The sequence below is a fragment of the Ictalurus furcatus genome, chromosome 25 (genome assembly GCF_023375685.1).
Source record: "Ictalurus furcatus strain D&B chromosome 25, Billie_1.0, whole genome shotgun sequence".
In the NCBI taxonomy this organism is placed as follows: Eukaryota; Metazoa; Chordata; class Actinopteri; order Siluriformes; family Ictaluridae; genus Ictalurus; species Ictalurus furcatus.
Genome location: NC_071279.1, coordinates 18,222,578 through 18,235,077, shown reverse-complemented (window position 1 = coordinate 18,235,077; position 12,500 = coordinate 18,222,578). Strand labels below are relative to the sequence as shown.

Below are 12,500 nucleotides of genomic sequence, written 5' to 3'. Positions count from 1 at the left end.
CCTGGCCTACCCTTGCCTACCCAGGCCCACCCTTGCCTACTACCCTGGCCCACTCTTGCCTACCCTGACCCACCCTTGCCTTCTCTGGCCCACCCTGCTTATCGTGACCCACCCTTGCCTACCCTGGCCCACTCTTGCCTACCCTGGCTTACTCTTGCCTACCCTGGCCCACCCTTGCCTACCCTGACCCACCCTTGCCTTCTCTGGCCCACCCTGCTTATCGTGGCCCACCCTTGCCTACCCTGGCCCACTCTTGCCTACCCTGGCCCACTCTTGCCTACCCTGGCCCACCCTGCTTACCCTGGCCCACCCCTGCCTATCCTGGCCCCCCCTTGCCTACCCTGGCCCACCCTTGACTAACCAGGTCCACCCATGCCTACCTGTGACTCATTTAATAGATTATTTCTAGCTAGCTAACATTAATTAGCCTAACAAAATGAAACAAACAGCGCACACTTTTCTAGGGGCTAAAACATTTGATTACAAAAAAAAAACAAAACACTTTAAGAACCCTTCTTAACCCCATGTTTTCACTCCCAAGCATCAGCCGTTCATTTCTTTTCCTTTTTTTTTTTTTTCTGTATGCGTGCAACATTTCAATTGAGCGTTTCTCGAATGTTTTCCAAATCAGGTGATGCGGAAAAAAACAAACGAGTGGCTGGTATGATCCCTTGTATCATCGCATTTGCGACGTTTCTTCACAACTTTAGTTCCTATCTGCAAGTTTTTACTGTCTGATGCGCAAAAAAAATGAAGAAAAACTTCTAACAGTGCTTTCAAGTTATCCAGTCATATACGACCGCTCATTACATGTGTTTAGAGACATTAAAAAGGAAAAAGAAATAAAGCTCGGACGGAGGTAGGAGACATCGTTGGTGTTTCTGCCGTGTGTACGTAGCTAGTGAAGTTAGCTTGACTTGCTAATCTGATCGAAATGACCATTTCTATCCGAATTTAAATGAAACTCTGCGTAATGCCCCGCCCACTGGTTTCCAACACAAGGGTTCCCTTTTGCCATCATGTCATCTTAAGGAGTGTTTCCTTACTACGTCATCTCAACACCTTACACGCTCAAAAGAGCGGCACACGTCTTGTCTGCAGTAATCACGATAACACGACGGATATCCTTATTCCTTTGGAATGCCGAATAGGAGAAGTGAAACCGTCTCGACCGACACCGACGTTCAGAGTTGACATTCCGAGTGTGGTTGTGAAAGTCGCTGTGATTGGCTCTTCTCACCTGTGACCACGCTGGGAATCTTTGACATGAAGCTCTTGACAGTTCTGATTGGCACGCCGTCGGTTTCATCCTGGATTCGGGTGATTATGTCCTCAATCTGCCGGCAGAGAGGAAGAACAGCCTGTATGAGTCTTCACAGGTTTCTCACTTATCTCTCCTGACCGATATTTTTCACGTACAGGTACAGCAGGTGCTGGTAGCGGCTGAGTGAAAACAGGAAAGTGTACTATTTACATACATTTCAGTCATTCACAAATCGTATCCTTTTACTCAACCGCTCTCTATTGCGCGACAGCCACTGACCGAGAGCGTGGGACCGAATGAACACGAGAAATGTCTGTCCATTTTCTGTTACAGCTCCTGATTTTGCAAAGGGACCGATATCTCTGTGTCATCAAGGGTGGCGTTTATGTTCAATTTACTTAACGTCGATCAGTCAAAATTGTACTACTGTAGGACACGACTGAAATAGTGTAGCTTGGTCGATAGCATAAAGGGGAAAGCACTGTTCACTCGATCGTATATCCTGCTACCGAACTGAAAAGTTTTAGCACCTTGAATTCCCGAAAGTCCCAACTTCTGACTGGGAAAAGAAAAAAAAACCTGCTCACCAACTGGGACTGTCCAAGTGGGAATGATGGGGAGTCTAGATTTCAGAGTCTTTCTGACAGCATCAGATTTCCCAGCTGTTTTGCACCACCCACTTTAGTTCTATCACAGATAAGGACGAGACGTGCTATCGTTTAACGGCTGTACGCTAAATCTAGCTCACGTTCGATTAAGAACTCAACGTTTTGTTTTTTTTCGTAGTAAAAGAAACGGACGTTCCAAAATGAATGGAAATGGCGACACTTTCAGGTCGGAATAACAGGACGCTTTACCATCCGCCCGAATTCTCACGATGTGGACGTGACATTTAGCGTTATCGCGGCTACACAGATATACAGAAGGCTTTTTATTACACCAAAATAAAAGGCTATGTTGATTAAAAACAGAATTGACATGAGATTGGTGAAAAGTCCCGTAGTGGACTGTTTATGCAACGATGATTGGTTTCCCTTCTGTCCAATCAGCGGTTTCTGACATTTCCGCCTCCGATTTTATTCTAAGCAAAATCCATGCTAATTTGTACGTAAATATTAATAACGTTGATGAGGATGAGACGTACGGCACGTAATCGACTTTTTCAGAAGAGTGCGCGAAGCCTTTTAAGCAGGCTTTCTAATTTCTATTTGTGTTTGCCTTTTTCCGGCACTACTAACAGTGAATTAAGAGCCTTCATTTACTATGAGTAGGCTACTGATGTATTCCTGCAACTGCTAGTGACACAAAGTGGGCGGGGCAAATAATGCAACACAGTTAAACTCATGGAATTGAGAATCATTTAAGTAATTTGGTGACCACCCATAGCCAACCAGGCCAGTAAAAGCTCCAGTGTGCTGCCCAGCCCTGTGTTTTGGTTGCCCTGAAACCTTTGCCCAGCCTACAACGTGGTAGCTAATGAAATGTTCAAACGTATAGCTAGCTCGTTAAGTACATTAATACGGATTGACGGAAATGAACTGGCATACGAATCCCCAGGAAGAAGTCGACTCTCTGGAGCCAGACTGTTATCTTCTTGCTTGTACCTTCAGTCGTCATCAGCAAGCCGCTGGCCGACGTTTCATCTCAGAGCTGTGGTGTTCTCTTCACGCTTAAAAGATATCAATGGACTCTGGCTGGCGACTTTATTTCCTCTCTCGATATGTTTAGCTGCAAAGTGACTGTAAGCAGTAGACAGGAGAGTTACGTACCGTGCACGGCGGCTTTCCAGTACATCTATTTATTTATTTATTTATTTACTTATTAAAGTCTTTCCGCAAACTTGTGTGTTCCTAAATATCTCAAAAGATCATCTGTTATCGTCTTACGAGCTAATTAGTACGCCTTAATAAACCGGATCACACCTTGGCTGACGTGTGTGTGTGTGTGTGTGTGTGTGTGTGTGTGTGAGATGTGTGCTGGTGTTTTTCTCAGCTCTAATTCGGTACATCAAACACTTTAATCCTGTCGGAGAAATGTCCGAAAAAACAAAGGACGCATTTTATACACAAGCTTTTCCCTCCAAAATGTATATTTTCAGCGTGTTTAGTGGCAACCCGAGCGGTTTTCTTGATGTTCTCTAGCTAGCGTGTGAGGATTTTGTTGTTTGTGTGGCGTCCTAAAGGCAACGCGAGGTAAAATAATAAAGATAGCTGCACCCACTAGCATCCCGATTGAAAAATAGAGATTTTTATACCCACACACAACCTAAAACAGTGCCATACCTTTATTTTCCCTCGTGGGGTACTGCTAGAGAGAGGTTCTCTACTGTAGGCGGACTTACTTAGCACTGTTAGACGTGCACACTAATGCTTTTTTGGACTTTAAATTGTTTTACAGTGTGGCTAATGATCATTTTAGCCAATTAAATATAGGTTGTGGCGAGCATTAGTTATTATTAGTTATTACATTCATTATCAAGAAATGTTACTGCACAAATATATAATTAGACCTTTATAATTATAATTATATATGTATATATATAAAACCATGTCATGTCGAGCTAACTGTTGCCTATAAATAACATCCACACCCGTGAAAAAAAGGCTTTTACTCAGCAGGAGAGAGAGTAATCAGATTAGGAAGCACTTTCTGCCGTCGAGATTGCACGTTGTTATCGCAGTTCTCTGACGCTCGACGCGGGTTCGCATGTAAGTGGTAAGACCCCAGACATACGCGTAATGCACTTCTATATATAAACCCAAAACAAAAGCAATCGACAAACCGCTGAGCCGGGCTGAGGTGAACAAAGCGAGGCGTCCTCACATTAACGCAGTACACACATCGTCAGACAAAGCACACTCAGTCCCTCAACATATAATTGCATAAATCACGGATGCGAGTTACTCAGCCATAGTCAATGCTCTGCAAAAATAGATCAATAAACACATTATGTACATGGACGGATAACAGGAGGCAGATGGGTTCCTTTGGACCTTATTTCCACCCACGTGTACTGTATACACCCTATATATATATAAGCCATATTTTTGACAGATTGGAAAGAATCCCAGATAAAATACCTGCGTTTCTTCTCGTATAAACAACAACTGTCGTTTAGAAGATGCACCGTGACTGTAGAACACACTTTTTTACGTTTATTTTTTTTAAACAGGAAACTTTCATTTGCAAGTCATGTTTTATTCCCTGTTCAAATTTATTGAACTTTAATATACATGTATATATTTTTAAACACAGGCCATACATGTATACTATACATTTAGTTTTATATTATATTTAATATTGATATTATTAAATCCTTTCAGACGTCTTGTAAGGTTAGCTCGTGTTAGCTAGCTGGCTAGCTTCGACTGTTAACGTTTCAAAATTTTAAAATCCTGCCAGGTTAGCTCAGAACATGAACATGTTTTATAAATCGTGTCAGGTTTGACAGTTAGGGCAAGGGTGGCTCAACGTGTGTGACTCGAATGCATAAGGACGCACATCCGGCATTACTTTTGGATCCACAGCTTACCATTTAGTTTTTAAAATATAAAGAGAATTTAGTGGGATTTTACTGGGCTCTTGTGCATACTCTGGGAACTGGGTTCCCTAGTCACTGGCTTCAAGAGTAAAGCAATCCTACATACTGACAATGAACACCATTCTGGCGTCTCTGTCACATTCTTAGCCTCTAAAAATCATCTTCAGTCTCTGAAATATTCACTGAGCGGTGGATTATACATGTGGCAAACAAATCCACAAATAGCACTACTGCACTGGAGATGCTGCATTTAAAATGGTTTATGGTCCAGGTATCATCATCCATGATATCTAAGCTGGTTCTTGATGTGTTCATCGATTTATTTTTCTAATCCATAATCATCGATAAAAAGCATTCTCTCTCCGCCGTCGCACTCATTACTCCCCATTCAAGCACTGCGTTTCAACATGTGCACCACCCTTCACCTCTCCAGCCTGAAAGCACTCTAGGCCTTGCTCTAAAACACTATAAACAGATCAATGAGCGTGTCTGGTGTCTGCCACCCCGGGGGCTCTGCTCAAGATGGCTGCGTTTCATCTTCATATAATATGTGATTGCATGCTCCAGTTTCCAGCCCCAGGGTTAATACATCATAAAACACAGCAGGCTACATATACGATTGATATATCCAAATCAATACCGATCATGTGTAAATGGTGTTAATCCTTCAGTTGTTAAAAGTGATGAAAATAGTCTCCTTTGGAAGGTACAAGCAAACATAAGATTCCACAAGAAGCTCGCGATACACTTTGTTTGTGCGCTGATTTGCGGCGAAAACCCCGAAAAGACTACGCAGGAGGGAACGGTTGGGAAGACGCGGGCAGCAAGGATTGTGTGTTCTGCAGAGAGACTTGGCGGTACATCAGGACTCCTCCCACTGAAAGTCGGGCCCGGGTCGCGCCCCGTTTCTTGCTCTCTCATTGGCTGTAGGTCAACGCTGCAGGTATATTCAATCGAAACTGGAATCGCAGACAGGTCCAGATATTTAGCATACTAGTTAAGTCGCGGATAAAAATAATAAACACAAAAATTGTAATCTTTGGTGAACTGCTGCGGTGTAAGAGGAATAAAACAATTCGGGATGCGCCTTTATAGAAAAATAATCGACTTCGAGCTGGAACGTCAAACCCAATTATTCTTCTTTCTTCTGAATTAAACAGGATGTTCGAGAAATCTGTTTCTATTTTTAAGTAAATAAAAAGTATTGTACTTTTAAATACTTTTTTTTTTAACCCTCACTCAAGTATTGTGTATTGTAAAGATTCTGACAATCTTTTCACAAAATTTTTTCACTTAAGTATAATTTTCTTTCCTGCTCTGCCACCCCTGCGGTCTTGTAAGGCGTTCCCACAGCACATTAACGACTCTTCATTCTATGAGCTGAAACATATCAATTTGAAACGTAGCCCAGCCTTCAGTTCCTTTGATATTTTAACCCTTAAATTAAAATTTTTTTTTTTTTAAATTTAACCACGGGATAGCACGACGCACAGAAAATCCCACTGGGACGGACGCACCATGAGTGAATGTCACCTCAGCAGTTCGGCTTTATGCAACGGAAGAGCGATCCGGGGAAAAAAGGCAAGTAACGCATGCTCTTTGATGCCATCTGTTTTTACATCATTTCAGTCATTTCATTTCAGTTTTAGTAATCATAGCCTTCTGGAAGCACGAAACCCAGTATATAAACACAAACTGATTATAGCCAGAGGGGGAAGTAAAAGAAATCATTTGGAGAACACTAATTGGGATGAAGGAGTGCATAAAGGAGTGCAAACATGATGTTTACAGGGGGTCTTTTCACAAAACCATGACTACTTGAACTGATTTTTCTTTCATCACCGTCCAGCGTACATATCCCACCTTCCTACTACTGGATGAAATGCGTGTAATGAATGCGTCAACGCTCATTTCACCGCTTTCATGTAAAGACGCTTGGCCTCGTGCCAGTGAGTTTGTTCATAATCGCGTGCTCAGCATGGGTCTTTCTGAAGGAGCCGTTTTACTGGAGTCACTCCAGTGATGTACTTCCAGCACAAACTCCTCTTAGATGTTAGACAACAACACAGCGGTTGCTTTTGACAGTATACTTATCTGGAACTTCTGCTCTGAGAACCATTTCACACTAAACAAAGTACCAGAAGTTATGGTACCCAAGAAGAGGAACTGTACTGTTTCAATGTAACCCCAGTCCAATGGTTTTAACTGTATGGTTTTTGGTGTCATGGTAACAGTCCAGAACTCATCTGCTGTAAATAAATAAATAAATAAATAAATAAATAACAAAAAATGAAATGCTCTAGAATTTGTAATGGTTTTAATGATTATAACGGGAACCGTGTTGGTTTAAATAGAAACTGTAATGGTCCCTGTGGGTCTCCTCTGGTAATTTGTTGCCTTATATTGGTAGCATGTTATGTCTAGTTGATACCATTAAGGACCAATAATGGTAATGGTTTTAATGGTTAGCTGATGGTTTGTGATGGTACTTGTAGGGGAAACCATCAGAATTTCTGTGATGATTTCTATTATTTTTTTCAGCAAGGAAGCCATGGTAACATCTCAGAACTAGCCATAGTAACATCCCAAAACTAGCCATGGTATCATCCCAAAACTAGCCATAGTAACATCCCAGAACTAGCCATGGTATCATCCCAGAACTAGCCATGGTATCATCCCAGAACTAGCCATGGTATCATCCCAAAACTAGCCATGGTATCATCCCAAAACTAGCCATGGTAACATCCCAAAACTAGCCATGGTATCATCCCAAAACTAGCCAGGGTATCATCCCAAAACTAGCCATGGTATCATCCCAGAACTAGCCATTGTTACATCCCAAAACTATCCATGTTAGCATCCCAGAACTAGTCATGGTAATATCCCAGAACTAGTCATGGTAACATCCCAAAACTAGCCATGGTATCATCCCAAAACTAGCCACGGTAACATCCCAAAACTAGCCATTGTTACATCCCAAAACTATCCATGTTAGCATCCCAGAACTAGTCATGGTAACATCCCAAAACTAGCCATGGTATCATCCCCAAACTAGCCATGCTAACAGCCTAGAACTAATCCTGCTGACAGCTCCAAACAAGGCAGGGTAACATCCCAGAACTAGCCATTGTATCATCCCAAAACTAGCCATGGTATCATCCCAAAACTATCCATGTTAGCATCCCAGAACTAGCCATGCTAACATCCTAGAACTAGGCATACTGACAGCGCCCGACCAGGAAGGCTACTAAATATGAATTACGTACACTGTTTTTCCTCATTCTCTCTCCATAGATCATTTTGCGGCAGAAAACTACATGTACAATAATAACAACTCTCTATCTGTTACTAAAAGTATATTATATCTGCCCTAATAAGCAGTTACGTCAAAAATCATCACAGAACAGCAGCAAGGTCCAAACCACAGCCGCAGCTGAAACATGGATCTATAGATAGAGCTGCCTAGTTCACTAATGTCAGGTTCATTTGCATTAATCAGCTGGTGAACACTAGCATTATCTTCATTTTTTATATGTCGCACCAGGATTGTTTTTGTTTCGTAAAATAGTAGCAAGCTACAGTAACAACAATGACTCAACTGTTGATTCGATGATGTAAATAAAGCGAGTTACTGAGCTAGCATTAGAGAGATATTGGGTGTGATGACGTTCGCGTCCATACATCGGATGTAAGTACTGCTGCAGAGGAAAAATCACCACTTTAGTTCATATTAGGCATCAACTAACTAATTAGGCATCTCACTTTAATCAGCGCTTTAACATGTGTATCACTAGCCTGATGGTTAATGAACATCAAGACTAACGACGTAGTTGAGGAACTCTTGCAAACGCTAAAGCTAAAGCTGTTTTTCGGTTTGTTTGTTTTGCAGTTTCCCAGTGCAAATTGCAGTCATCAGTATATTTTTAAGATTGGCCAGCCAGCACTTCACACATGGGGACTGTAAGACAGATCTGATCTCAGAATGACTGCAAAATACACCACCGTTTCTAGAGTGATTCCTTTCTGTCTAAATTCCACATAAGACCAGCCAGAGGCGTGTTTCTCTCTCAGTCTCGAGAGAAGGTGAGTCAAACCGAGACAAAGTAGTTGTTATCTAATGTTACTTGAGTTATCTAACGCATTCTCTCTTTTTTTTTTTTTTTTACTTAGATGCCACACGTATATAGGTCTATGCACGTTATCATTTTTAAAGTATTCCGTGTTTAAAATAAATAAAGAAAAAGTTTAGAGTACACATGAACAAAGCATAAGGTTCAACAGTAAAACTACACACTATAGCAAAAATATCGCTGACACATCTATTAACCGATGTTCGTTTAAATCCGAACTAAATAATGAACATCTACAATAACTCAATTCCACATAAATTAGCATCATTTACATTGCGGCATTTTACTAAATATTGATAATGACCCAAGGCTCTGGGTTACTGGAAGGTCGGGGGTTCAAGCTGCCACTGTTGGGCCCTTGAGCAAGGCCCTTAACCCTCTCTGCTCCAGGGGGCGCTGTGTCATGGCTGACCCCTCGCTCTGACCCCAACTTCCTGACACGCCGGGATACGTGAAGAAAAGAATTTCACCGTGCACAGCCGCCCAATAAAGACTCATCATCGTTATCCTTATCAACTCAGATCCCAACGTGTAAATATGAAATTAAGTTAACAACCGCAATCACCATTTTAGCTCATGTTGATCATTCTTAACTTATCTGGAGACTTAGTTAGAGAATCCGGTTCAAAAGCTACGTTACGATATTTGCACGAGGAAAGTTCAGCGTATCCAGAGCCGGGTCACACACACGCTGAAGTTCCTTTTCTGAGTTCCGCATTCAGATGATTAAAATCACCTGTGTGTAGATCAGGCTTCTGAGGTTGCCAGATTTTTGCTAAGTAGAAATGTCAGGAAAGGGTTTTCCAAACTGTCTTTACATAGACCCCCAAATTTAAACACTAGCACTCGTTAAATCCGAGAAGAAAAAAAAAAACCCCAACAACCAGAAAATAGAAAATGCAGACTGAGGACGCAGAAGAAGCTTTTTTTTTTTCTTTTTTTTTTCCTTCGCTATTATACAGTTTATAGTATGACATAACATAAAGGCAAGAGACAATATACAAATACACCATGAAAAAGACAATGCTATATAAATGAGAAGACGACAATATAATAGGAGTCTTGTACATCGCTGAAAATTTGGTTGAATTTAACGTAGCGGCTTCCAACGCGTGCACACTATTATTCGTCAGCTTATAAAACAGCACTTGATCCAGCACATATTATTATTTCGCACGATGACGTGGAAGTGCGGTGACATAAAGCGTGACGCTTAGGCAGGGTGAAAAGTCGACTCGCTAAGAAAAATCGACTTAGGTTTTAAGGTCAGAATCGCTCGCGAGTATATCCGTAATTACGCCTGATGTCCGAATCGCACGTGAAACAGGAATCATGTACTGGTTCGGGAAGACCTGCTGACTTGCTGCTTTGCTGAGATAAAGCAGGGAAAGAAAAAAAAAAAAACCCAGCTATAGTTCTTCCGAATTGTATTCCCGACCTTCGCGGCGTGTCATCATCAGGATGTAGTTTTCGCAGTGGTTCGACAGATTTGCTTTAAACGTTGTTGTAAATCAACGACGTCCTCCATCAAAGTCACTGAGCAGACTGTGCTTCATATCAGACGTCTCCAAAAAACGAAACCAATCAAAAGGTTGTAAAATTGAGCTTCGTACTGATGAGAACGAGACGAGTCCCCTCTCTCTTTGTCTCTCTCTCTCTCTCTCTCTGTCCGTCTCAGAGGGGTTTTAAAGAGCAGACAGCAGCAGATGTGGGTGGTTAGACGTCAAATACACCCAAAAGAGCTCCTTCTCAATCAATCCCACCCTCGCAAACCTGATTACAACACTTCACAAAGGCCTGCAACTGCCACTTACTGAAAGGAAGAAAGAGCGCCATGAGAGCTTCCTGGCTCTACTTCAGCCAGGGTTAAGCAGCAAGGTCATTTCAAGGCAGTGCAGAGGGATGTGGGCTGACAATAAGCACCTTTGTAAAAAAAAAAATAAAAAAAATAAATAAATAAAAAACGAAAGAAAGCACGGCGCTGTGGAGAAGAATCGGGGGGGGGGGGAGGCTTTTTTTCAGTGGACGGAATCTAGGACAGCGTGAGCAGGCGTATCACTGCGGGAGGCGGTAGCGTTGCTATAGATAACTGCACGAGGAGAGCGTGCGATGGTCATACAGCATCCTGTGGATCATCAGGCGCGGTTCCACGTGAGACACCAGCCCTGATCGATGCTGCTGATTTTCCACAGCGGGTCTCTGATAAACGACTCTCGAGTTCACCCGCCCGATCGTACAGCAGCGTGACCAGCATTTTCCCGTCTGACGCTAAGGAGCAGGCGGATAAATAAATAAATAAATAAATAAATAAATAAATAAATAAATCAAGCGAGGAAATTGAAGATAATATGAAACGATATGACGTATGAAATGATAATCAGCTATTTCAAACTAGCGTGCGCAACAACACCGAGTCAGAAACAGGACGTGCTGCTCGACGTGTCGTTTAAACACACGAAAAAAAAAATGATAAACTGTTTCAAATGGGAAATCCTGCACCTCTATGCAAACACACTACATGACTATGCAAATTAGGAAAACAGGACACGCCCAGATGTTCTTCTGCCATCCCAGCTAACCTGATATCACCAACATTAGCGAATTCATCTAGCCGGATAACTAACATATCATTAGTGATTAAAATTTACTGTTACCATAACAACTAAAACTGTTTTTATTGGCTGCACTAAATATAGCTCCGCCCCTGAACCAGCTTTATACAGAAAGTCTCTGTTTTACCCCAAAAATAAGACACATTATAACTTTATATGAATTATTCCGTACTCATAGCTCTTCGAAAACAAGCTGTAGGTTTCATTACGCTCTTGGCTTTACTTAAAGTGAGCACTTTTTCTCTTTTTTTTGGATACAGAATACATTAAATAGAGAAAAAGGGTGAGTCAGATTCATATCTGAAATGGTGTTGGTCAAATTATTCCATGAATTTCAGGTATATAGCAGAAAGATGTTCCTAGGGAAAAGAAGAGCGAACAGAAACGGTTCTAACTGCACTCACTATTACACTCACTGGCCACTTTAATAGGAACACATGCACACCTGCTTGATTCGTGCAATTATCCAATCAGCCAATCATGCGGCAGGAGTGCAACGCGTATAATTACGCGGACACGAGAGCTTTCGTTCACATTCGGCGTCAGAACGACGAGAGAACGTGACCGTGGCATGGTAGCAGGTGCCCGAAGTATTTGGGAAATCTCCTGCCAGTTTCACACTCAAGTCTTTAGAGTTTACACCGAATGGTGTGAAAAAACAAGAGTCACTGTTGAATAATCACTCTGTACAACCGTGGTGAGCAGAAAAGCATTTCAGAACGCACCGGATGTCAGAGCGGACGGGTTTCGACAGCGGAAAGCTATATCGTCGTGTCTTTCTACTGTTTTCAACCATGTTCTGCGATAAAAACGATACCTCGTGTTGAGGAAAAAGATGGAGCAGTTGAATCACGGCTCTCTGTGTGAGTGTCTGAGCGTGTGTGTGTGTGTGTGTGTGTGTGTGTGTGTGTGTGTGTGTGTGTTTTTAAAGCCACCTGGTGCTGCAGCTTGAA

The 12,500-nt window shown here is 42.0% G+C and overlaps 1 protein-coding gene across 1 annotated transcript in view; it reads right to left on the bottom strand.

The window, feature by feature from the left end:
• Positions 1-12,500, bottom strand: part of rgs6 (regulator of G protein signaling 6) — a 99,869-nt gene that overhangs the window by 22,571 nt on the left and 64,798 nt on the right. The window contains exon 2 of the mRNA XM_053613756.1: positions 1,241-1,337. Within this exon, the coding sequence (XP_053469731.1) occupies positions 1,241-1,337 (97 nt within the window). The remainder of the gene's footprint in view (positions 1-1,240; positions 1,338-12,500) is intronic.